Genomic DNA, 27,715 nt, shown 5'->3' with positions numbered 1-27,715 from the left:
AAATGATATCAAAAGACAGTTCATCAAAGGAAAAATTGATTAACTTCTGTGTGTAAGATATTGTTAAGACAATGAAAAGACAAGCAATACACTGGGAAAAGATTTAAAAAATATTTATCTGAAAAAAATACTGTATCCAACATACAGAAGAACGCTTACTACTCAGCAATATGAAAACCACCACCCAATGTAAAAAGTAGGGAAAAGATCTGGACACATCATCAAAGAAGATTTAGAGATGGCTACTAAGCATACGGAAAGATAACTCAACAACAGTTGTTTTAGGAAATTGCTAATTAAAACAATGATACCTCCACACCCATTAGAATGATTAAATCCAGAAAACTGAAAATACCCAATGATGGTGAAGATGTGGGGCAACAGGAATGCTAATTCACAGGTGGCTGGATGCAAAATGATACAGCCAATTTGGAAGACAGTTTCTCATAAAGCTAAACACAGTTTTATATGATCCAGCAAGCATGCTCTTAAGGATTTAGCCAACTGAACTGAACACACAAAAACCTGCAGGTGAATGTTCGTAACAGCTTTAGTCAGAACTGTCAAAATCCAGAAGCAATCAAGATGTCGTCCAATAGGTGAATGGCCGAAGAAACTGTGGTATAACCATATAATGCAATATTATTCAGAGATTTTTAAAAAAGAGATACCAAGCTCCCCAAAACAGGGAGGGACCTTAAAGCATAGTGCTACAGGAAAACAGCCTGAAATGAGCATACGTGTCTACTACTTGATTCCAATTATACGGCATTCTGAATAGGGCAGAGCTATAGAGACAGTGTAGACAGCAGTGGTTCCCGGGGACTCAGGGGGGAGGGATGAATAGGTAAAGCACAGGGAGATTTTAGGTTGGTGGGGCTATTCTGTATGATACTGTAATGGTGGATACACCATATGATACATTTGCCCAGATCCGGAGAATTTTGGAGAATTTTAAAGCACAAGAGTGAACCTTGGAGGATCCCAGGAAGTAATGTATATCGTCACAAAAGAATCTCAATGTATTACAAAGGCGTGAAAACCACCTCACCGAAGGAGTGGGGGCAGGGCCGTCTTACGTACCTTTGGAAATGGGGTCTGTATGCAAGACTAGGGCAAAGGGGTATACGCATATACGCACTGTGCTGCAGCTGACAAGAGTTCTTCCCTGGGAAGGTTCACAATTCCACTACTACTGTACAATTAAATAAGTGAATGGCGGATGGCGGGAGCCAGGTTTCTCACTGTTGTAGGGCGAATTTTGCAAGAAAACCTTAATAAAACAAATTCTACCCAACTAGATTTGATTTACTTTTATGAAAACAGGAGCAGAAAAACTCTGTTCTGGAGTTGGTGTAACTGGAACTCTTAAGGATGCCAGCCACAAGGTCCAAGTGGTCCTCAAAATGTGTTTCTAGAGAACATGCCCAAAACACAGCTCAATATCCCGTTCTTTTTCTTAACTACTTATAGGACATAAGCAGAATGTGTTTCTATATGAAACGGTTCAGCTGCAAAATACAATGAAGTAACTTCTCAGTATGGAGTTTGGGGACGAATGTAAAAGAAATTGGGAAATAAATGTAGTCTCATTTTTCCATTAAGTTATGGTTAAATGACAGAATAATGCATCCAAAGGTGTTTTTTTTTTTTAAATCAGAAACAGAGAGAATGTATATGGCGAAAATCCCACAGCTCTCCTGGAGAAAACCACTCTGGCCAGTTTCCTGCGACTCCGTCTGGACATTCTATGCACGTACAAACACACGACTGTGTGTGCGTTCTACACACACCTATAAGCACATACAGGCGCGCGTGCGCACGTGCACGCGTACACACACACACACACACACACACACACTTTGTTAAAGAAAAAAGAAAAGGCAAATGAAAGCATGCCCTACATTCTGTTCTCACCTAAAGACATCGCTGTTAGGACACACAGGTGCCCCATGTTCTTTCCACCAGCCGCACACCAACGTCACTACCAGGAGGTACTTCATCAGCTCCCTAGGGAGGACGTCTCAGTGGTTTCTACTCTTGGCTGTATTCTGTTCCGATTTTACTGAATGGAAGGAAATCAAAAGAGTGGAACGGCGGAGTCCCCACACCAGAGCGCTTCCTGTCCACACCCCTATCCTGGCCCTCAAGAGTCCCTTTGTTTTGTGGCGAATGCAGTCCTGTACTTTCAATGGCCCGTGGTTAGGAGCACGGAGAACTGGAAGGCAACTGCTACCACGTGAAGCTTTATAACCTCCACGTCTCTGCCCAGCCTCGACCTCTAAGGCAACAGGATTAGGGAGATGCCTCCTGTCAGAGAGGCTTTGTTCTAGGACAAGATCACCCTGCAGGAGACTCCCTCAGCTCTCACTTTACACGGTGTCCTTGTTAGTTCGACATTTTAATCAACCAGAAAGTAATTACTGATAAGACTCTAGTGACTTAATTCTGTCAGTCTTCTATGTGGAGTGTTGTAATTTTATGTGTGCCACCATCTTGTAGTGTATCAGACCATGGAAATGTGGGAGTTTGTCACGCTACACAACAAGGTCATTTAATAGTATTTCTAGTCCAAAGGACGCATAGAAATCTACAGGGATGGATTATGATAAAAGGCTGTGTCTTAAACTAATTTAATAAAAATAGCAGCTACTACTCACTGAACAGGGGCTATGTTTCCACCAATGAATTAAGCATTCTACAGGCATCTCAATCCTTCCAACTGCCCTACGAATTACATCAGCCTATGATGATCAAGTTAAATGTGTAATAGAAGGCAAAGAGAGCCAACTCCTCAGGAAATGCTCCTAGCTAACATCTGTACAGCACTTTGCAGCTTCCAAACTACATACATACAGGGGAGCACGCACTCATCTCTACCACCCAGGAAGGCAGGAAGGGCAGCTGCGGTGTCTTCATGCAACAGGTCCAAAGATGGAGTGACGGAAGTCACGCCACATGGCAGTTACCAGGACAGGCATCACTTCTTCTAATACCGGAATCCCTGCAGATTCTGCCCAAGCGTCCCCAGAGCGCAGGAGCTCCTCTCCTTGTCAACAAGTCCGAGTCCAAAGTGAGCCCACGCAAGCAGCTACTATGACCACACCCGCGGGTGGCTGATCACGTTGAAGCGCTTCTGTTCTGGTGCGTGGACTGCTCTGTATTCATGAGTCCCTACGGTGGTGGTGGTAACGGTACTACTAATACCATCTGTAGCAATGGTACTAGTAATAACAGTACTAGTAATAAAACAGGAGCAGCAACGAGGAAGGCTAACATACCAGGAACTCACCATGTGCCAGACATTACACCAACTTTATAATGCTAGCTTTTACTGAACTTTTTAAGATTTTATTCTGAAGTAATCTCTACACCCAACGTGGGACTCGAACTTACAACCCCGAGATCAAGAGTTGCATGCTCGGGGCGCCTGGGTGGCTCAGTGGTTAAGCGTCTGCCTTAGGCTCAGGTCATGATCCCAGGGTCCTGGGATCGAGCCCCCCGCCCCCCACTGCTGCCCCTGCTTGTGCGCTCTGACAAATAAATAAATAAAATCTTAAAAGAAAAATAAAAAAGGGTTGCATGCTCTACCCACAGTGCCGCTTTAATTTTAGCAACTCTGTAAGGTAGGGATTATGATCACCCCCATGTTAAAGATGCATAACCTGAGGCACAGAGAGGGTAACTTACAAGTGTCACAAAGCTGCTGCAAGACAGAGCCGGGCACAGTGAGGGCCGGGCCAGCACCACGAACCCCTACCTTGCACTGTCTGCCCTACAAGGTCCGAGTTCAGAAAGGGGGATGGGGAGTTCCTGTGGTTCCAAAATTTTCATTCTTTAACCATAGGCTTTGTTTCCTGGTACATTTTTCCTGAATATTCTTGAATGAAAGTCATCACAATAGCTATGTTGGTAACTTTACACCAAAACAGTAGTCAACTTCTGAGGATTAAAACTCTAAGGAGACAGTACACTTCATTAGGGCAGGGGTTGGCTGCCTTCAGCCTGCGAGCCACATCCGGCTTGCCACCTGGTTTTGTAAACACAGTTTTCTTGGAACACAGCCACGCATTGTCCGTGAATTCTTTCACACGACAATGGCAAAGCCTGAAATATTTACTATTTTGCCAATTGCAGAAAAAGTATGCCAACCAACCCGGGAGAGAACGAAAGCCAGGTAAACAGTGCAATCAAAGAGTGCAAACTAAATTGCAGTCTGCAGCAAATTATGTATCGGATTTAAAAAAAAAAAAATCAATACAAGGAGAAATGTAGAATACCTCATTAATGATTTTGAAATCTAGTACGTGTTGAAGTAACATTTCGGCTATATTGGGCTAAAGTATATTATTAAAACTAACTTCATAAAAACTAATTTCTTTTTGCACTTGAATGTGGCAATTGGAAAAATCTTAAATGATATATAGGACTCACACCTTATTTCCACTGGACAGTGCTGCTCTAACAGATTAGGTTGAGCCCTGACTCTAGGAGGACGTGGGGAAAAAGAGCAAGGCTTAGCATTATAACTCTATTTGCCTTTGATACTTGGAGCATATTTTTATATAAAATGAACTGTCAGACTCTTTCATCATAAGGCGTATATAGAGACCAAACCAAAATATATTACTTTTCACTGAAAACATGATCCGTTATTCAAAGATGAAAAACACCCCAGGCAGTTTCCATGAGGCTAGTGATTCCAAAGAAATTAGACATGAAGAATTTCCATGAACTTCAAGTAAAGTGCTAAATAACAACACAATTCTCAAACAAAACATACGGATTTCATCTTTCCTAATAAATTTATACGAAGTTTCTAATGTCACTCCAGAAGGTTCCTAGGCCATTCAGTTGGCTCTACTTTTAACAGGCCACTGAACCCAGTGCTATAGTTTAGCATCTATAATAAAAAAAAAAAAAAAAAAAAAAAAAAAAAAAAGCACACCACTGCGGGGGGTCTGTAATAAAGCTAGACAGAAGAGGCAAAAAGGGGTGCGCCCTGATCAACCGGTTCCCCAAACCTGGCAGGTAAACGCCTGGAAAGGCTATTGCCAAGGGCCAGCCCCCCGGTGTTCAGAACAAGCACTTTGTCTTTGTGTCCAGGGCACGTTTACCCATTTGAGTCTCAGCGACCATTGTGCTCGCGTCACATGCTTGTTTCCAAACCCCACAAATGGCCCGAAAGCCACACGTATTTGACGTTCGGTCGAATGCTCCCTTGAGTTACAAGAATGCAAGCCCGCCCTCCTCCACAGTGTCTTTCTTCCATTCTTATTCCTTTCCCGTTTCCTGCTTTTAACAACAGCCCCTGCACCTGCTGCTCTGATTTGAGTTCCTCTCCACGGCCATGCATGCAGAATACTGCACACGGCTGGGCTTCCTTCCCGCCTTTCCTGCACATACCGGACACAGACGCCCCCAAGCCTGCCTCCCTCTGGGCCATGAATTCCCAGGAAACCCTGCAGGAAGTTCCCAGCCTTCAGGCCTGCACGCCAGACCCCTCTTGGGGGGCGAGGTACCGGGGGGCTTTCCTGTGGACGCCCTCTGCCCCTCACATGGGGACGACCAAAAGCAGCATGTTCCTGCAAAACAGAACCCCTGGGCTGTTTAAACAGAGTTGCTATTTAAACTGATAAGAAATTCTCACTACCAGGGAAAAAAGCTATGGTTTTCTCCTTGATTTTAAAAGCCAAACAGCAAATAATGGTGTTGAATATTTAAATACGGGCTACTCTGCACAAAAGATTTTCTTTACCTCAATCAAATCTCCCAGTACCCTGTAAATAAAGGCAAGTGTGTAAGCCGGGAACAGGACTTCCTTATAGACATGGAAGAAGCGAATTGGTGTAACTCGAGTGACTCGCCCAAGGTGACGTGGCTGCTAAGCACCAGGTCCCGTGAGTAGATTCTGCGCTCTTCTTCCTTGCAGAAGAACCAGAAGGGCATCCCTCCAAGTGTGGCTGGTGACGGGTGCCGGTCCACGATGAGACAGACACCGGAAGTGGGAGCAAGCACTCAGGATCTTTAACAGCAATTCGACATGGACGCACCATCGAACTTTCTACTCCATGACAAACTGGCAATAAAAAAGAACTGCTCTCTTGCCACACACAGTATGAGAAGTACGGTTCTACAAGATACCCATGTCAAGGCTGGGCAATGCTTATAAGAAATATAAGTATATTTATCTAGGTTCTTCCTCAAAACTGTTATATGTTAAATGTTTATTCAGAAAATCTGATATCACATCCCAAAAAGTTCTCTGAGCCGTACCTAAGTTACAAATATTTTTGTATTTCCATCTTCCCATCTTCATCCACTCCACTCCTCATGTAAAGTGTTATTGCTGGCGGGGCCCATCAATCCTTCCTTGCTAATGGAACTCCCACCGTACTCAGGACAACTGTCCTGGGAATGAGATCATTGCAAGCTACCCGGGCAAACTCAAGCACCTTTGCCAGACCCTCACCCTCCCAAGCTTCCTGTGGACTGGGGCAAACCTACTGAGGGAGGATTTTTCCTTCCGAATGAAAGGAGAGCTGCTCTTTTGGCCCTACCCTGATTCCTTTCACGGGTTAATACTCTAAGAGGACCAAATCTTTGTTGGCTTGATTCAGAGATGCATCCCAAAGGGACAAAGAGACACTCAAAAACTAGCTGTTAACTGAATGAAGATATTCTGTGAAGATGTAATGGTTGCCCCTATGGCAGCCATTTTGCAACCTTGAGGAAGGACCAGAGAACTGCATACATACTGATGTGAATCCCCAATACTGTGAAGCCTCTAAACCAATGCTGATTAAATGTGATACTTCTATGTATAAATCGTGTAGGTCACTGTTGGCTGAGATATTGTGTCTTGTCAAGAGTTGAGGTTTTTCTAAAGGGAGACTGAGGGGAAGCAAGTGTGTGTGACCCACCTATACCACCTGCAGTTGGATGGAAGAGGTCCTGTGGAGGAACGGAAGTATAAGGATTACCCCCTGGGAAGGAAGGGGCACCAGTGGGGAATGGGCTTAGGCTCCAGAAACATCCAGATCCCTGGTGGAAACACAAGGTTGCTGTATAGCTGAAAATACTATTGTGGTTAATACGGTAAACTTCACAAATATCCAGAAAACATAGCAGAGCAGACATCATCACTGACAACACGAGCTGGTAGGTGATGCCAAAGCCAGATGGACATCCCCGGGCTGTGGTCAAGTTCAAATCTAGGTCAGAGAAGTCAGAATCAAAGACAGAACGCATGGACTGAGTGCCCTGTGGTCACAATGAAAACCACGAGTTGGTGGCCTCATGTGAAGCAGCCACACAGCCAAGAGGCTTGGACAGGGTAGTTCTTGGGAACACTGTACTCAATGCGTTGTTGAGACCCTGACGGAGGGAGGGAGGGGACACTGTGGAGGAAGGCAGGCGAGTTCGCTAGTGACAGATGTTCTCAGCCCTCTGTGGGATTACAAGGTGCGGTCATGCGCCACAGTTGGAAGGCTCACATCGGGTTCGGGAGTGTGGGAAGTCTTTGAGGGCAGGGAGGTCTCCTCCTCCAGGGCGGACGCAGACATGTCCTAGAACCAATCACAGCACATTTCTCGGATATCCTCCAGTGACATGGTGGGATCAGAGAGGACGATGTGGGCATCATCTAAGACAAGCAATCTGGACAAAGCTCAGTGAGCTCAGGGTCCTTACCAAAGCCCCAAATTCATAACTAAACTGCTCTCCTCCCTGCCGCGGGCTGCTGTTTTTATGTCTGGGCTCACGCAGAGATCTTTCAAAGCACGTTACTTATGATCTGAGCGCTTTTAAAAATATGTATGCTCTGTTCCCATTAAAAAAAAAAAAATTTAAGGCCCACCAATGAATCCAGCTGGGGCATACAATGAAATCACAGAGTGAGTCCACATGGAGATTAAGGGAAACTAGGGGGGTTGCCTGGGTGGCTCAGTTGTTAAGCGTCTGCCTTCAGCTCAGATCATGATCCTGGGGTCCTGGGATCGAGCCCCGCATCGGGCTCCCTGCTCGGCGGGAAGCCTGCCTCTCTCCCTCTCCCACTCCCCCTGCTGTGTTCCCTCTCGCTGTGTCTCTCTCTGTCAAATAAATAAAATCTTAAAAAAAAATGAGAGAGAGAGAAACTAGGGGACTGAGGTCTAGGCAAGAAAAAGAAACAAGTCCCATCAAACAGAGTAGTAACAGTGGAAGGACAAGACGGTGGGCTGACAGGGCACATGTAAATTCCGAAGAGGTCATATAAACTTAAAATAAGAGGTTGGGAGTTCGAGATGTATCTGTATCTATAAATCGATCTTGAAGAGTCAATTAATGTGTGTTGAAAGAGACTCAGAAAAACACAGAGAAATGGGGGGGGGGTGGAAAGGAGGGAGACCACAGGTTTGTTCTAAATTGTCCACAGACCCCAGTAAAGATGACAGAAGGTCTGATCCTTAGCATAAATCTCATCTGGAAATCCTCATAAAGCAGCCTCCCTCTTGGGTATAATCTGTTGCCATTTTATCTAGTGAGTATAATTAAACCCTTTATCTTGCTAAACTAAACTTCAATCTCACTGTCCATCACTGTTCTATTTCAAATGTGCCGTCCACCATACTGAATAGGTCAGAGGCCTTTTTATTCACACTCGCTCTGAAAAATCACGCTGAGAAATATGCCTTAGGAGGGCAGCTGTGTCTCTTCACAGATGCTGGCGAAGAGATGCCAGCCAGGCACAGAACCGCTAACGTAGCCGTGGACCAGACCAACTCACTCACACCGTCACCAAAGTTATGCCAGTGCTAGAAGGATGCTGAGCCCGAAGACAAAAAGTAGGGGATGAGGTGGAAGACAGGAGGGACATGTGCCCAGGGGCCCTCCATGCTTCAATGTCCACAGCCTGGAAAATCTGTCAGACGGACATCTGTAATGCTTGGCCAGAGTTATTTTTATAGTGCAGTGCTACCTCAGGTGGAACTCAGACAGACCACCGTGGGAGGAGAAATTAGTCTACAGATAAGAATCAGGAGAAGAGTGAAGAGACCGGTGCTCTCTTGCTTTCAGGTGTTGAATTTCAGAGACAAAACACTTTTGAGCCACTGACAGATGAAGATCAGAGATGAAGATCATTCATCATTCTTAAGTCTAAGCTAGGATATGGAGGAAAAGGAATTCCCAGAGACAATTGCCACAAAGGCAAATAAGGACTGAGGAGTCTGAATGGTTACAAAAAATATGAAAATAAAAATGGCAACTGGGAAAAATCTGAGCCCCCAAACGAGAGACACCAATTATTGGAAAGAGTAGGATTTCATCAGATGCCTGTTAGCTGAGGGCTGGAAGGGGCATGAGAATCACCCCATCCTATTGCCTCATTTACACAGGAAGGAACAGGAAGTGGCCGCTCCATTCGCTGACAAGAATACAGCTAAGGAAGGAGTTGCTGCTCTGATAATGGATGTAGCAGACTTATCAATAGTCGTGAATATGGGCTGGGAGATCAGAAAAAAATGTCAAAGAAAAGAGTTTTACTTGAAAACTCTTCAGTGCAGCCTGTCTCTGCGGGGAAATGGCCATGTGTTTGCAAGTCCTTGGTAAATTCTACTTTCTAGAAGGAAAATGAAGTCCTGGTGAGAAGGGGGTGCCGGTGAGCACAGCCTCCCAAGAGTCCTTTCTCTTGCTTATTCATGTATTAAAGTGGTTGTCTGCAAGTCATAATGGGAAATTAGCCAGCCTTAAACACAGCCAGTATCTGTTAAGTATAAATTAGGAACAGCACAAAATATTCCACTGAGCACTTGGGAGTTGCTAGGAAACGGGAGGTCAGGCAATGCTCAAAGGCCAGGTTCTTCCCATCCCTGGGGCCTTGACAGGACTCCGCAGCCAGAGCGTGGGGCCAGGCTTCAGAGCTGTTCTACTCAAGATGCTTAAATCGGATGCTCCCCCACCCTGCCCCGTTGTCCCCCTCACGGTTAAAGAGCCCAATGCGTGATGTGCCACACCGGCTCATCTGCAGCCTGGCACATTTCTTCATGACCCTGGTGTCTGAGAATCAGTACAAAAGAGTTTTAAGTTCAAGACTCTTCCACTACCCAAGCAAAATGGTAAAAAAAAAAAAAATAAATAAAAGGGATATGTACAGAGACAGAACAAACACATTCTGAAATCTGAGAAAGACACAGCAAACAGAAAACACGTATGACAATAAAACGTTCTTTTCTCTTCACCTGTCCTCAGAATAATCTATCCATCCACTTCCTTTAGGGATCTAATTGACCGTAACCACTTTCCCCATTCTTGGATTTAAAGAATGGTCTTCAGGGTTCTAATAATACTTTTCCCACAAAAGGGTCTTTTTCTACATTTACCTCAAAATGAATATAGGTCCTTAATAAATACTATTTGAGGGTGCAGTGTCAACTTCAGTGAGTGGTGAATCAATACAAATGATAGGTCATGAGAGGAAATGAACAGCCCGATTTGCTGGCACTGCCACACAATTGCCATCGGCGGTCTCCTCCAAGACATATACACATTGCCTCTTTCCGTAATGACCAGCAGGATAATTATCATCGGTGGCCACCGTGTGTGCGTCAGACTGAGCTGGGGGTTCTATAGACATGATCACAATCAATCCTTGTAACCACTCTAAAAAAGGGTGACTGCTGGGGCGCCTGGGTGGCTCAGTCGGTTAAGCGTCTGCCTTCGGCTCAGATCATGATCCCAGGGTCCTGGGATCGAGTCCTGCGTGGGGCTCCTTGCTTTGGTGGGAAGCCTGCCCCTCCCTCTGCCCACCACTCCCCCTGCTTGTGCATGCTCTCTCTGGCAAATAAATAAATAAAATCTTAAAAAAAGGGGTGACTTCTGTCCTTACTCCATCAACGAGAACACTGCGGACTCAGAGACAGACCAGTGACACGTGCCTGGGGACGATGAGTACAGCATTTTCTGTAAAACCTCGCTCAGTTCACTGTGATACACGGCCTCCTGATACATCTTCATTAATTAACTGTAATCCAAAAATGTTTAAGGAGTCCCCCACTTATTGTCTAAAGGACAGACTGCCTTATTCGCTAGCAAGCAGCAAAAAAATCAACTTGTTCTCTGAGAATTAGGATAGCCTAATGCAGCGTTAGCCCCGGAGTATGTAGAAAAACAGGCCCAGGTAGGCTCACTGCTACAGTCCCTAGGCTGGGAAGGATCAATGTTGAGACAGAGTTCAAGTTCTGTAATTCAGGCAAGAAAACCGTGGGACTACAACCACTACCACTATATGCTGGGGAACACAACGCAAATGCTCCTGGGTCTGACTCCCCACGCCCCCCCCCCCCCATCAGTGGTTTGGCATTTGAGGCTGGTCAGGGATCATGAACAGACACAGAAAGGATTCAGACATAATCTGTTCACGTCTTCGCTGCTTCCTAGATTTTAGCACCCAATCCTCAAAAGAGTTAATATGCAACGAAAGGGTGTCTATCCCTTTATGCCCCCACAGCACCCAGCAGAGGACAATCTGTGCGTGAGGCTGGTTACCAAAATGACCAGAACAGAGAACAGAAAAGCCCGTGCATCCAGGCCTGTGGCTAAAGGCTCTTCCATTAGTTCCAAACCACCTTCTCAATCATGTAACTACATCAACATGTTGTAACAAGGAGCGTGGATGTGCTGGGAGTAGGCAAGGTGAGTCATGGAGAACAAGTGATGATTGTATTGTAGCTCATTTTTTTCTAATCGAGCATGAGAAGGGAAAGGCTTTCACTCTGCGGACCCTGGCAGAGCCCCAAGTATGTATAAACCGGGAAATGCCTCCAGCTCAGCTCTAGACAGCAGGAGCTCCCAGGTAGAAGTGGCCCAATCTGCTGATGCCACCAGGTTACAGACAATGACTGCTTTAAAGGATGGTCAGGCGCCTTAAGTTTTACAGTTTTTTGTACCTTTTTGCACCTTTGCTACCTGGTTTGGAGGATTGACACGTGTGTTAGAATCCTGGACATCCAAACCAAATGACGTCATAACGAGGTCCAAACTGCCCTTCCACCTCCACGGAGGACCTCAGTTTACATGGCACCTGGGAGTAAAAAGGCCCTAGGAGCTGCAAGTGGGGTCTGATATCAATTCAGTAGTCCAAGCTTTATTGGAATTGACATAATGACGTCCATGACTCAAATACACAGGCCAATGTTTCAGAGTTAATACAAAAACAAATGAACCCCGAAAAAGAGAGAGAGAAGGAAATAAAAAGAAGCCAGGCTAATTTTCTTTCTGCAATTTCTCAAGCCACAGTGAACATACTAACGATGCTTTACTTTCGGCCCTCACAATCTTGTGGGACGTATTTGACTCCCCAAAATTGGTTTCAGTCCTCTCCTTATGTACTGTGATAGCCTTAATTAAGCTGTCCCAGTGGAAACAGTATTAGGTATACTAAAAGGATTTCGTATCCAAACCCTTGTCCTTTAAACCCTTTCGGGCTCAAAGGCAGAAGTCTGTTATCCAACTTGAGGATGCATATTCAAACTTCGTTTTCTTGTGTATCTAGAGAGACTTTTTAAAAAGCTTTACTTAACAGTTTCTAAAACATTTGTGTGGTAGTGAACTTTTCATTATAAACCTGGAGGGGGTTGAGGTGGGGATGCTGCAATATTTCTAACAGGGACACTTGTCTTGCATTTCATAAAGGCAAACTTGGAGTGTAACACAGTATAATTCCAAAGCGAAACAGTATTCCCTTTTAAGTGAAACAGTGACAAATGAAGCATCTGGCACACTTTAATGAGCTGTTTTATCCTTTCAGAGTGGCTGAAACTAGGCCACCCATTCATCTGAGAAAGTGGGTAGTAGCACGGAACAATTACGTAATCCTGCAAGACACACTGATATTAAGGGCACCCCATCCCCCCCTTTAAAATTTTCTAATATTACTTACTAGGAAACAATACATGTTAACAAGGGACTCGAAATTTCTGGAAAAATGTTAAATGATACGCCATTTTCTCTTTTCACCCTATATTCAATAGTAAAACTCAAGGTTCAAAGCCTGAACGATTGGTATAATAAAAATGAAATTGGGGGCGCCTGGGTGGCTCAGTCGTTAAGCATCTGCCTTCGGCTCAGGTCATGATCCCAGGGTCCTGGGATCGAGCCCCACGTCGGGCTCCCTGCTCCGCGGGAAGCCTGCTTCTCCCTCTCCCACTCCCCCTGCTTGTGTTCCCTCTCTCGCTGTGTCTCTCGCTGTCAAATAAATAAAGTCTTAAAAAAAAAAAATGAAATTGTACCTAGATGCCATTTTACCGAGAGCAGAGGGAAAATAGGATAAAAACCAAGAAATAATCAGCACTGACACCATAACCCACTGGTTGCCAAGCAGGGCAACTTTGCCTCCTGGGGGAGGTTTGGAAATGTTTGGAGGCCCCTGGGGGCTGTTACTGGCATCTAATGGGGAGAAGGCCGGGAGCTGTTACAGGTCCTAATACAGCACACAGAACGGGGCCCCACAGCAAAGGATCGCCCCGTCCAAAACGCCAACGGCACCAACGTTGTGATATTCTGCTATAACCCGAAAAATCAGAAAAACCCGATAAACAAGGAGGCGGAAGGTAAAGAATGTGAAATTATGAACACATTCCAATCTGAAATGTGATGCAGGGGATGCAGACCAGCACAGAACTAGAAACTTGAGAAACCCAGGAAAAAAAAAAAAAAAGTGGGTTACAAAATTAGCCGAGGAGGCCAAAGCTTAGAGGAGGATTTGGGGCTGGGAAAACTACAGTACAGAGGTAACTCACCTCGCTGAGAGCCGGAGGGGAGAAGTGAGCAGCACTTCTGCAGGAACGGGCAGGGGAGGAGGGCAGAACCCAAGGCTGTGCCTACAACCCAGGAACCAGTCCAGAGAAAGGGGGAGGGCGGGAGGCCTCGTCAGACAGGTGCCAGGAAGGCGGGGTGGCTGGCTAGGTCACAGGCCTTGGGGGGGTGAGGGTAGGGGATGCGGAGGGCGGGGCAGGGAAAACTACCTGGAAGCTTTCAGCCAAAGGGAGGCTAGGGCAGTTTTGACGGCACAGCATTAGAAAGAAAATGGGCATGGCCTCTCTTCGGAAATACTTAGCAGCGAAGAGACTGCTCAGGGGAGCATTCCCTATTCCCTCCCGCCTCCCCTCCCTTTTATGTATATATTTCCATATTAAACATTAGAATATTTACATATATTTAATGCAAAGAGCGTGTGAGCGAGGAGATGGAACCCGGAGAGAACGAACTTTTGACAGCACGAGGGAGAAAAACAGATGGCTTACAGTCCCAGGAGAGGCAAGAAAACGTTCAATCAGGACGACAGGAGGAGACCGTTCTTCAGAAGAGCTGCCACAATTTAAACTCCCGGCATACATTAATGGGAGTGTCCTCCAGGACTGCCCTGGGAGTGTTATTAAAAAGCAACACAAAACCAAGAAACTCATTCAGTCTTCACACGGGCAAAATTATCTATTTTAAAGTTTTTTATTTCTTTGATTATACTACCGAGGTTGTCAAGTTATTTCCCATTTGTGTATCACCTTTCGCGAATTTCTCATTCATGTGTTTTACTCACTTTTCTACCAACACATTTGTTATTTTCTTCCTGATTTCTAAGGGCTACTTTTTAGGGCTATAAATCCATTGTTATACATGTTGCAAAATAGTCTTCCTGTTCACTGTTGGCCCTAATGAACATGTGGCCCTGTGGATGTTATACATCCAAGTCATAGCAATGCACATGCTGTGATTTAGCAAATAAACTGATGATTTACCGTTAACAAACAATCTTGAATGTGAACAGATAATAATACACATGAATAATACAGAAGCACTCTTTACAACAAGGAAAGGAAAGAGTGCAATAGAATCTATTTGAAAGTATAGTCACTGGCAGAATTCTGTAGTCGTGCACGAAAAGCACAGGAATGTTTTAAGATACAGCTCGCTAATATAGTTCTAAAATTAAGAGCAGCCTCTAAATAAAATGTGAAGAATTTAAACTAAATTTATATTCTGCATATTTTCCAATTATTTTATAATCAGTAAGTACTGCCTTTATATCGAGGAGGGGTGGAGGCAAAACCCAGTTACTAACTGTAGTGCTGTTCTTATTATTGTTAATCTAATGTTGTAGCATTTCTGTGTATCAGGGAAAGAGCCAGCCTGAGGCAGGGTCCCCAGGGTCAAGGGTCAACAAAGCAAAATGCTGAGGAGACTAGGAGGTGCAGTGGGCCTCTTCCAAGGCTGTGAGGAGACCCAGGGAGGCTTAGTCTCTGAGCCCGAGTACCACGCCCCAATGCACCCCCCACCTCTACCCTCTGGTCTGGGCTCAAACCTGGGCCCTTTGCTCCAGAGTCATCAAGGGGGACCACCGCTTTGGGAACTGGCTCTCTGTAAAGTTGCTGGGTGGGCAGTGGTGGGTTTTTAGAACAAAGTCGCTCACAGAAATCACACATTAAGGGGGCTGCCTGGGAAAATGCCAATGCTTTAAGTTAGCAACTAAAAAAAAAAAAAAAAAAAAAAAATCACCCCACAGTTTGCGTCAAATAGACAGAAGGCCTGAGACTCGGATTGGCTCAAATGTTGGAGAGGGGCTGCTATGCTGATTGGTCGCTATTTCCAGAACAGCCAAAGTTGAAACGCATGGCTGGAGGGCTCAGGTGAGGAGGCCATGACTACCTGTCACGGTGGGCACAGGGGAAAATGTTTACCCCATCCTGGCAGCTTGGGACCTCCCAGGTAGGAGGCACCTCCCAGGGAGGAAGCCAGCAGGGCAGACTGGGCGGGTCTCTGTAATCACAGTCTTCCCGAAAAGTATCCTTTAACACGGGAGGGAGTGTTTCCTGTCACTCAAGCCAGCCTGCAAACCAATGGGATTCTGACCCTGGGGGAGCTACATGAAATGTGGGTACAGAGACTCAGTCTGTGAGAGGCAGAAACTTTCCCATTGGCGACTAACACTCCACCTCTCTCTCGGGGTGGTAATTAAGTTTATGTCAGATTAATGACTGGTAAGATTGTTATGCCTGATGGTAAAACCTTCTAAACACACTGGAGTTTTCACCCGGCACTGGAAATTTATTTCCGTGAAAGCAGATTTAGCCAAGTAGCCATCAGCCACATTATTATTCGCTTCTTTTAAATGTAAGTCAATTTAATATGAAAGACCACCTTCACATTTAAAACTTGCTCCCTTAAAGGGCACATTTAGCAAATGAATGGAGATCAACTGAACACATTCTAGTGTCCGGTGGAGGTGGAGATTAGCATTTCAGTCGCTCTTTATCATGTTCTTTCTTTGGGGGGACACTTTGGGGGGACTAAGAGAATCTCAACAAAATGTGCCTCATCAGGTTTCTCTGGGCCGACTGAAAAATTCTGGCGTGTGTATGTTTGTGCAAAATCAGCGTATGATAGTCAATAGATGACCAGCCAACGCCATTCACTCCTCCATTTCCACATTCGGGTCCAAACCAGTTTACAACACACTTTAAAATGAAAGGATTCTTCTTGGGCAGATTTCCTTAAAAGGTTCACACAAAGTACAAGGCGAGGAAAAGCTACAGGTCTGTGGCGTTGTAAACTTTTAAGGCAAAATGCCTCGCGATAACCCATACAAACAAAAGAAACCACCGCCAGCAATCTCCCCTTCCAACCTCATATTAAAAATGAGTTTTCCCATACAAGGCGAATTTCCTATCAAAAATACATCCCATTATCGATGCCTGATCGGTTAACGTCCTTCGTCCTGACAAAGTGTTAGCAGTTCCAACTCATACAGCACTTACCCACCTGTTTAGAAATTAAACCTTTCTGGTGCTCAGAGAGACGGAAAAGCCTGTTTCTCCCAGGCTTAGAACACTTCCCCACCAAATCTTGGCCTACCCATGATCATTCCCAGGCCCGTGAAACTTTTAAGCGGCTCAAATAAGAGAAAGACTCCTACCTTGGGCTTCTCGTGCCCCTTCAGTTTTTGTCCGCTGTCAATGGCTGCATCTTTAGCAGTCGGGGACTGCAAGCATCCGAGGCAACGGACACAAAAACGGGCTTTCTTCGGCTCACTGCTGTTCCCAGGCTTTTATGTGGTGTCTTGGGCTCTGCCTGCTTAATTCATTCCCGATTCTACTGAAAGGAAGTCCAGCCCGGCGAGACTGGCGGGCTAGCGATTACTGGAGACCGTTTTAACGGCAAGAGCAAACTAACCACCTCCCATGCCCCCAAAACAAGCGTGTGAAGACACTTGAAGGCCCCCCAAATTTTCAAAGAGGGCCTATTACTAAAGAAGAAAAAGCCACGAGACAAAATCGAGCAATCTAGATGTGACCCTGAGAACAACACTCTTCACTTGGAGCAGAGCTTCATCTGTGGCTATTATCCCGGGCTTTGCATGGCGCTACTGAATGGTTGCCATGACAACATGGTAAACAGGATTCAAGTGACCAGGAGGGGTGTAAGGGGATTGTTTTGTTCGGGGAGAAGAATGGTTGCTTTAATGCCTCCTTTACTAAAATTTCCTGAAAAGGTAAGGCTGCCTTTTTATGAGGCGTCTGTCTGTATGTGATGTTCTCAAAAGTCAAGATGCTAGCAAGGGGCGCTCCAGTTACAGGCAAGCAGGCGACACGAGGGGCAATCAGAAGGACAGGAAGAATTATGGAAGGTTCCTCAATGCAAAGGGGGCATTTTCCAGGAGGTATGTGGAAGAAACGGAACCACCCCTAAAGGCTGTGAGACCAACTGAACGCAGAGAGGAGTCAAGGGGGCTGATGATCCAGATAGCTCTAAGATGTCCTAGCTCCCTGGTGCTCCTGATGCTTTTGCTCTCCCCATTTTCTCATGTGGTGTTTATGGGTTTCTTCCACACAGAACAGTATCATTTGCGTTTTATCCTGCGCAATAGAGATCTCACTCTCAGCACTTCGCCTTTCGGCCAATCAGAAACAGTCCTATTCTTAGGAACTATTACCTGAGAAAATGTTCATCGTATTGGGAATAGACTGAATACTTGGCATTTTGACACTTCCTGACCACGTGCATATGTCAAACCTCAAAGAGCCTTCAACACAGATAGCCTTAATGTTAACTTTGGACTTTGGAATACTGGTTCATTAATTATAATAAACACGCCAAACTCACGTACTCATGTACAATGTTAATAGGAGGGAAAACTCCGTGTGTGCGTGTGAGTGTGCGTGTGTGTGTGTGTGTCGAGGGGGATGGAAAGAGATATGGGAACTCCATGCGATATGCTCAAATTTTCTGTAAATTTAAAATTTTCTAAAAAATATAAAGTCAATTTTAGGGGCACCTGGCTGGCTCAGTTGGTAGAGCATCCCACTCTTGATTTTGGGGGTCATGAGTCCGAACCCCACACTGGGTGTATAGATTACTTAAAAAGAAATAAAAGATAAAGTCAATTTTTAAAAATTGAAATAAATGTTTATCCTGTAACAGTGTCAAGGACTAAAGAAAATTTTTAAAAAACCCAACAAACAAACAAACAAAAACCCACAGCAGCAGTTACAACAATCTGCCAAAGATAGGTGATTTAAAACTAAACTCAAAAAGGAAAAGGGCTGGCAACAGTCTTAGGAAGCTTTTCCTGCGATCCAGCATAAACTGGGGTTGGAATCTGCGAGGACGGAAAGAGCTGTAAAAATGTGGAGCGTGTTCTCCGTCTCCCACGTACAGCGCAGGGATGAATTCTTCCACATAGTCCAACACGGCTGTTTCGTGTCCCCCTTAGCTCATTTACTACCTACAACTGTCCGCTACACAGGTGCTGCCCGGCCCTCATCCACACCTCAGAGAGGAGGAAGCAACCCCAAGGCCACGGGACTGCCCAGCGACAAGAGTGGGGACAGGAACCTAGGCACACGGCTCGGCTCCACATCTGTCTCGCCCCATGGCCCCGGCAGGGCCCTGCCATAGGCCTCCCACCGACACTCCCAGGACCACGGCGCCTCCTCACGTCCTGTGTCTGGCCCGAGCGGAGCACAGCCATCTGTGACCTCGGTGTAGAGCACCAATGGATGACCCTGTTCTGCAGGAAAGCCTGTGAGTGCAGAGAGGGAGAGCAGAGAGGTGCCGGCTAGCATCGTGTGCTGATATTTGAACACAAAAGGGCTGAATCATACTAAGGATATCACCCTAATACTGATCTGCTGGTATATCCTTAGGTCACTTGCACTGACATCAATCAAAAAGGTTCCAGAAGCAAAAAACATGCCTGAAATAAATTAACTAGAAGAAACCTGCAGCCGTCAGGATTAAAAGTAGCAAGTCAGCAGGTGCCTGACTGGCTCAGTCTGTGGAGTATGGGCTCTTGATCTTGGGGTTATAAGTGTGAGCCCCACACTGGGTTATAAGATGAAAATCTTTAAAAAAAAAAAAAAGTAGTAAGTTAGGTCTTTATCTTTGGCAAAGTTAAGCACTCATATACCATGAGTGAGTGCACCATGTACTTGGATAAGTGATTCAATTCACCATTCACTGAGCACATACTGTGGCCTGGACACTGAGCTAGGCGGCATGGTGCAAGGACAGGCAAGGTAGGTCCTACAAAGTTGTACTTGCTTAAGATCTTCCATATGCAGAGAACACTTTATTCAGAAAATAGGATTAGGGTAGAGAAAACAATGACTAAAAAAAAATTGCTGCAAGAAAGCTCAGTAAGGCTAATGACAAGTAAGAAGAATAAAAGGAAAGAGAAAAAGATTTAGGAAGAACAGGACAAAAATTCAAGGTAGGAAATATGCCACATGATCATCAGAACTTTTTAAAGAAATGCTTGGTCTTTGTTTAAAAAAAAAGGGGGGGGGGTGGGGAAGGGGATGGCCTCGACGGCTCAGTCGGCATCTCAGGATCCTGAGTTCAAGCTGAAGACAAAAAACAAAAAACACAACCCCCCGCCCCCCAAGAAAACAAATGGCAGGCAGCACCTGGATCACACAAATATAAAGTCCCCAGGACTGAATGCGCTGAATTCATTAATTCATTCACGGAATCACTGGGCCTCTGGAAACAGGAGGTTTAGGTTTTCATAATGCCTGCACAGTGTGTCCTCACTTCCGGTGTGGTGGCAGCCTGTCTTGGGTACTGTCCAAATGAGGAAATTAGTCTGATATAAACAGTGGCACCATGACAGAGCGGGATAAGGTCATCAGGATTCATTTAAGTGCAAAGCCCTGGCATCCTCTCAAGTCTTTCAAAGACCACCATGTGAGAAGCCGACAGGTCCTTGTGTCTCAGGGCTCACAGAGGGTGCTTCGAAGACAAGGCCACCATGATCGGGTTAACTCTTTCTCCAGCTCTGTACTCCGCCTGAGATTCCAATTTCCAGCAAATATGACGGCAGTGCCCCCTCACGGACCTCACAGTTTCCCTTCCCCTGGGGCCTCCCCTTGGCACTTCCCTCTCCTCACTCTTCCCCTCTTCCCTCAGATAAACCTGACTCCCAGCCGCCATGACTGCTAGAAGCCTTCCTCCACTGGCCTTCAGCCTCGAGGTGATTCAGGTGACCCAGGTCCTGCCTTTTTGGAGGAGACTCTGACAGAATCTTTGAGGTTATTGTTATGTTGGATTGAAAGCCTGAGGAGGATGCTGCCGGAAATGAGGATGTTTCCCCCCTAGGATCCAAGGGTTCCTCACATCAAACCTCCAAAAGGAACAGTGAGGAGGGTCAGCCAGGCACGTTCCTGACAAGGGACAGCCTCACCTTCCCCACATTCGAGGCTGGGAACTGCAGACAACCAGGGCTCACACCCCGGAAGGTTTCCCTGATATTTATCAGTTTGTTCCCTTCTTTAATTCTGTCCTGCACTTCCTCAGGGTTTTTCTGAGGAATGTTAATGACAGACTTTTCTGACTAGAACTTATTTGCTAAAACACCAGGCGGGGACAGAAGGGAGAGATCACAGGCCATGGGCCACCCTTGGGGAGAAATTCTGATGAAGCAAAGCAGGTTTCCTTCCTTAGGGAAATCTCCCGGTGTTGGTTTGGACACTCTTGAGCCAGAAACTAGTACTGCCCAGTGAATCACAACAGAAAAAAGCTAACAGGCTACACTGCCATCTAAGAATTGTCTAATGGAGAAGTCTGCCCTTTGTAAACTCCAAAATTCTAAGCCGAGTGGAAGATTACATCCTGCAGTGCTGTGTAAGGCAAAGAATTGACTGCACACAAGCCCCTATGCAGAGGCAGGCTTTTTTTTTTTCTTTTTAACTTTTTATTTTAATTCCAGTATCGTTAACACACAGGGTAATATTAGTTTCAGGTGTACAATATAGTGATTCAATAATACATCAGCTGGTGCTTGTCACAAGGGAACGCCTTCATCTCCATCACCTGTTCTGCCCATCACCCCACCCCCTCCGCTCTGGTGACCATCATTCTGCTCTTCACAGCTAAGAGCCTGTTTCTTGGTTTGCCTCTTTTTTTCCCCTTTGCTTGTTTGTTTTGTTTCTTAAATTTCACACATGAGTGAAATCATACGGCATTTGTCTTTCTCGGACTTACTTCATTTAGCATAATAGCTTCTAGCTCCATCTATGTCTTTGCAAATGGCAAGATTTCATTCTTTTTTTTTTATGGCTGAATAATATTCCATTGTATTCAAAGGTAGGCTTTTTAAAATTTGCCTCCTAACTTGGCACCAGAATTTCTCAACGCTACTGAAATGTCTTTTATACAATACCTAAGATTAGCTACATGCTGTTTCTAAAAAAAAGTCCACAATTACTATAGCTGAATTGACAGAATGTCTAGCATTTCAGTTATATTCTCCCTGCTTGCACTTGCTTTTCAAAGCAAAACACAAAAATCCCAAATAACAAAAACCTTGTAATAGTCCCAACAAAGGATTTCCAGATGCTTTAGGCCCAAGCACCCACTCTGAGCTTCCCACTTGTCAAGGAGGGGAGGCAGCCTCTCCTACAAGCTCAGGGCCCACTGGGCTGTGTGCTCACACTCAAAAAAGCTACCACAGGAGTCTGGGATATGTTAGATATGCTCCTAAAAGCACAAAGCAACTCCTTCACTTTCTCTAAGGCCACATTTCTTTAGGCCACAGACTTTGAAGCCACTGTTTTTACCCCTCTGGTCATAGAATTTTCAAAAATAAACCCTCCAGAATCTGCCCAAACCCATGATCCATGATCCTGAATGATGCACAATATACCTACATACACGTAAGCTTGAGTACATCCTCTCAAGGTCCCCTGAAGAACAAATGACTGGAAAAGGGTATGAGGTAGGGACAGACAGTCTCATCCCTTTGCACCAGAAATATATACTCCCCATCTACGGGGTGATGGCAGGTAGGATTTTCCCTGTGAAGTTTCTAGAAGCACCAACACTTGGACAGAAGAAAACTCGTAACAAACTCCACAGAAGGGTTGTTTACATACATTTCATTGCCCATCAACACTAGTAACATCTGATATTTTCAAGGGGACCAAATGAATGCTAACAAGTCGTAATTAACTATTTCCATATTCTAATTTGCATCTTCACACTTAAAAATCACACCTACATCTTGGGCCTCGGACAAGTCGGTTCACGCGTCTGAGCCTTTACTTTCTGGTTGCATTTAAAATGGTACCAAGACACCTTTCCAGAGTCTCCTATGGCCCATCTCTTGGTGAGCATTAATTAGTGTCTGCCACAGGTCAGGCGACAGAAAGACCGTAGGCAGGACCTATGAAATAGGAGGCTGGGCTGGCTCATTCCCTTAAATGCAAAAACCAAAGCAACTGGGCACAGTCAAACTCCAGCCAGAAAAAACAGACACCGAAAAGAGGTAATTTCTTCAATATTCTGCCTGCTGAAGAGTTTCCAAGCGGGCCTAATTTCAAAAGCAATTACAATTTAAAGGAAAAATTCCATGTCACCTGAGAAAAAAACAAATACATGAGGCACCGAGTTTTTCAAATTAAAATTTCTATCCTTATATTAGTGCTGGCATGGCGGGTCCCCATTTCACTAAATCTAAGATACCAGTGCCTATAAACCTGCATGATTAGGTTACACATCCCAGGAACAGGAAAAGAGCTCCCAATTAAACTATGGCTTGCCAGAAGCTGTAAAATGCACCCCAATACCCAGGTCCTTACATTTTGGGAAAAAAATGGCATGCCTGAAAGATAAAATATGGTATTATTAACACTGTTGTAAAGAGGAAGAGTAACAGGTCAAACAGCTCCTGTGAGTATAGACCCAAAGCGTGAAGTCCATTTGTATTGTAAATACTGCCCACTGAGGTTATGAAGTGAAATATAAACCAGCCGACATGGTATATTATTATGTTTTGACTAGTAATTTCCTACATTGTGTTCCAAAACTACATATTGTATATGCTGCCATTTTTGTGATAATCTAAGACAACTGAATATAAATTCAAGAAACAGAAAGACGAGCTACTCTTTTAAGCTACCAGAACAGATGCACAGATCTTCCACATAGGACTGATCTCAGCTGCTTTATGCCATACAAATACCAAATTCCCCACCATCGCGGCTCATACTAAGCTAGCAAACTTAACAGGTTACTCTTGGTTAAAGAAAGCATCCACTTTTGCCTTCCTAGAAGACAGAGAGTTCAATATTCCTGTTCTTAGAAACATTTTTAAACCATAAATGAGGAATCACTAACATTAAAGTCACAGGCAACTGGTAAACAAGATAAAAAGGAAGATCTAGCATCAGCAAAGTTATCACAATATAACACAAGTCTCAGGGGAAACAGTTCATGTCAGATTCCTTTGCTCAAGCCTTATTTCCACATGAGGGACCAATGACATTTCTGTCTTGGGGGGGCGGTTCCCTATCTTCGGGAGGTTACTAAGAGTTGATTATTTCCCAAATCAAGATAATTTCCATTTTTCAACAACATTTTAGGGCAAGGTGCCCATTTAGTCTTGGATTCAGCAACTACATACATTGAATACTAAATTTTCTTTGTTTAGATAGCTTCTTGTAACACTCATATTGTTTCTGATCAGGCTATGTAGCATTAAAAAGCTAACCTCACAGAGCCTACCCATGAAAACTGATGATGGCAGCCTTTCAGGAGTTTTCAAATTAGGCCTGACCACATGGTTAGAATCCTTCAAAGTCAGCATTGCTACTTAGAATACAGAGCCTTCATCATGTTAAACAAGAAAGAAACATGAAGGGCACCTGGGTGGCCCAGTTGGTTAAACGACTGCCTTCGGCTCAGGTCATGATCCTGGAGTCCTGGGATCGAGTCCCACATCCAACTCCCTGCTCAGCAGGGAGTCTGCTTCTCCCTCTGACCCTCTTCCTTCTCGTGTGCTCTCTCTCTCTCTCATTATCTCTCTCTCAAATAAATAAAATCTTTAAAAAAAAATAAATAAAAGAAAAAAAAAAGCAACATGAGAAAAGAAATCAACCACAAAACCTACACCAACTATGTCTTCCATAATAGAAGCCTGCCCAAAAATTTCAAACCAAATCCTTTAAAAAAAAAAAAAAAGAAAGAAAAAAAATCGTGAAAGCTTCACAATATTTCCTTTAAACTAGATTTCTCTAAAGCTTAATAGCATCCTTCAGAAGCAGACAAATAGGCCCAAGAGACGAAGGGAATTTTTCCATTTAATGTTAGGTTATAATAATATCATATATCCTTCGAACCATCTATGATGAAAGGACTGTAGAGAAAGTGCCCCAGGAGGTGGTGTCCTTAAAGACCCAGCCTCAGCCTAGCACTGCTGTAAATCTTACCTTCTGCGTGTTTGGCTTGATACAGCGAACAAAGAAAGGATTAGAGGAGCTTAGCGTTGCCATTAAGGAATGCAGTGAGTCCTATTAGAAAGGAAAAAGTATATGTTGATTTAGTCTCTTACTATGCCATTCTTTAGATTTCTTAGCATTCTAGGCACTGATCAGAAACAGGAATAAAAACCAATATAAATCATAGGACTAATAGGAGTTTTTACTTTTAACATTGTCATTCTGATATAAAATAAAGCCAAGATACTACAATTCGTAGTCACTGAAATTATTTCACAGTATACAGAGCTCATTTATCACTTCTTTGAAACAGTATCATTAAAAACAAAAACATTGTGTTAACCAGCAAAAAAGTAACCCCAGGCTATTTCGATGATGTTGCGTACAAAAAACCTGTCCTCTCCCCCTTGGAGTTTTTTTCTCCTAATTCATTATTTCCATCAAAATGACAGTCTCTACCAGTATCCCACAATCTCTCAACTCTTACCCTCAAATCACCAGGCAGATCAATCTTCTGTAATACTGCTTTCTTTTTTTGTTTGTTTTTTAAGATTTTTTGTTGTGGTGGTTGTGAAGAATTTTTAACATTTCCCAAAGCAGACAGAGTATGTAATGAGCACTCATCACCAGCTTCAGCTCATGGCTAATCTCATTTCATCCGATCCCTGTCTGCGTACATATTATGCCCACCCCTCATAGGAAAGCAAATCCCAGACAGCGTATTAGTTCATCCCTCAAAATTTCAGTATGTGTTATTAAAGGCTACACACCTTCAAAATGTATGTCGTCACCAGATCATCATCCTAAAAAGCTTTAATAGGAATTCTTTAATACCAATATTAAAAGAAGCAACTGTCTCAAATTTCATGTTAAATCTTCAAATGTCTCAAATTTCATAATTTTTAAATGGTCTGTTCTTTGGGGTGCCTGGGTGGCTCAGTTGGTTAAGCGTCCGACCCTTGGTTTCAGCTCAGGTCACGATCTCAGGGTCGTGAGAGGGAGCCCTGTGGGAGGCTCCAGGCTCAGTGCAGAGTCTGCTTGAGTTGCCCTCTCCCCATCCCCAAATAAATAAATAAATCTTTAAAAAAAAATGGTCTGTTTTTTGAAATCAGAATGTAAATGAAGTTCTCGTATTGCAGTGGACGGGTCTTTAAGTCTCTTTAAAACCACTGGTTTTCCCTCCATTTCTGGCTCCTTTTTCTTCTTACAGTCTTGCTGAAGAAACTCGGTTGTCTAGGGCACTGCACTGATGAGTTACTTCTCTGCTTCGAAAGCTTTAGGATTTCTCACAGATGACAAAATGGCCTGGTACACATGGCCCTTCATATCTTCTGGTACCGGTTTAACTCCATACAAGGCATCCTGTCAGCTGGCTCTACCCATACTCTTACAGGGACAGAATCCAAAACTCCTGTCTCAGGACTCCTTTCTCCTGTCTGGTCTCTTGACCTGGACGGCCTGCCCACTCTCTGCCATTTCCTTGATTCCTAGCGCAATTTAACCCCCAAATATCCACAAAGCCTTCCAAGGCAATTCCAGGCAACGCCGTCCTAGAAAAGGATACGTAACAACTCCACCAGCAGACTAAGAGCCTAGGTTTTAGAGTCAGACAGGTTCACTTCAAATCTTAGTTTCAGTCCTCAGAGGGACTGAAGGGGTCTCCATCTCTCTAAACCTCAGTTTCCTCATCTGTAAAACGGGGACCACAGTACATACTTACAAGGTCATGGGAGAAATGAACAAGATAGCATACATGAAGCGACTAGCCTGATGACTGGCACATAATACATACACAATAAGTGGCAGCTATTTTTATTATAACCTACCTGGGTCAAACCTGCCCGTCCTATCACACAATCCAGCACCATCAGCAATGCTGGTGTGTCCCTGGCTCATCACCAGCTGCCCTGTACAACAGACCTCACACAGAACCCCACTGGATGCATCCTGCTCTGGGCAACTAAATGAAAGACAGACTCTTTGAAGGCAGATTTAATAAATGTCTATTGACTGACATGCTTCCACTTCTCTTCATATTAGGATCTGTTACTTGGGGGTAAAACAGAACAATTAAGTTCGGAAAATAGTCTTTGTATGCTCTACCTCTAAACTTTCTAAAATGGCCAAACACTTAAAATGCAAATAAGAATGGTCCTTATTTTCTCTGAATTCCGGGTATCTGGACAAGGTAACTGACATTGGCCTTACTTAAATATGCACTTACTTGGTCATTATTCCTAGTTATGATACTGTCAACGTATCTGGGAAAAATACAAAAATCCACACGTGGAAAGAAATATACTCTATATTCATATGAGCCTCTAAATAAAAATCAGAGTGATCCCACATGGCCAAAAGGTCCTTCAACTTAGAATATGGAGCTATTTATTTTTAACAAGACAAAAAAAATATCTACATGTTTTCATCTGACTCGGAAAAAGTATATTTTATTTTGAAAGCACTGTCTGGTGCCATAAAAGAGAAAAAAACCAAATACTTTTATGGACCTCACATCCCCCCAATTTCTGCTTTCAATTCCTAAAATCACAGCAACCGTGGACTCATGAAAGCCAGCAGGGCAGACTAACCTTGAACTGGGAGCTGACTGTAGGCCGTCGATGTTTGCTTCCACATTTCAAGGTATCCTGGTTATTGCGGCTTGAAACGTGTTCAAACAGGTCATAGATGAAGTCGAATCTGTGTGAGCAGAGAGCAGGAGGGCCATGAGGGGCCCAATAATTAGGTGTTGGATTCCTGTAGTTACCATGCCTGTTTCCCACTGAAAGTGACCCACGAAGTCCAGGAAGAACTGGAACAGCTTCCAAAGATTTCAAAGCAACCATTGCCAAGGAGCTTTAGGCACTGGGAAAAAAAAAATTGTGGCCCCCTCTTCTGAGCACTAGCATCTTGCAGAAGAGAAGTAGACTGGGATGAAAGTGACCCAGGGTGACATGCCACTGAGGAGCGCT

At 44.3% G+C, this 27,715-nt stretch overlaps 1 protein-coding gene across 2 annotated transcripts in view; it reads right to left on the bottom strand.

Annotated features, from left to right (window-relative positions):
* The window catches only part of MYO10 (myosin X), a 207,941-nt gene that overhangs the window by 46,798 nt on the left and 133,428 nt on the right, over positions 1 to 27,715 (bottom strand). For both annotated transcript variants that reach the window (XM_027604910.2, XM_027604909.2), the window contains 2 exons: positions 27,335 to 27,443; positions 24,738 to 24,818 (listed from right to left, as the gene is read on the bottom strand). In XM_027604910.2, the coding sequence (XP_027460711.1) occupies positions 24,738 to 24,818; positions 27,335 to 27,443 (190 nt within the window). The remainder of the gene's footprint in view (positions 1 to 24,737; positions 24,819 to 27,334; positions 27,444 to 27,715) is intronic.

This window comes from Zalophus californianus, chromosome 5, assembly GCF_009762305.2.
Source record: "Zalophus californianus isolate mZalCal1 chromosome 5, mZalCal1.pri.v2, whole genome shotgun sequence".
NCBI classification, from domain to species: domain Eukaryota; kingdom Metazoa; phylum Chordata; class Mammalia; order Carnivora; family Otariidae; genus Zalophus; species Zalophus californianus.
Note: the sequence above shows the minus strand (reverse complement) of the source record. Positions and strands in the feature narration are given on the sequence as shown.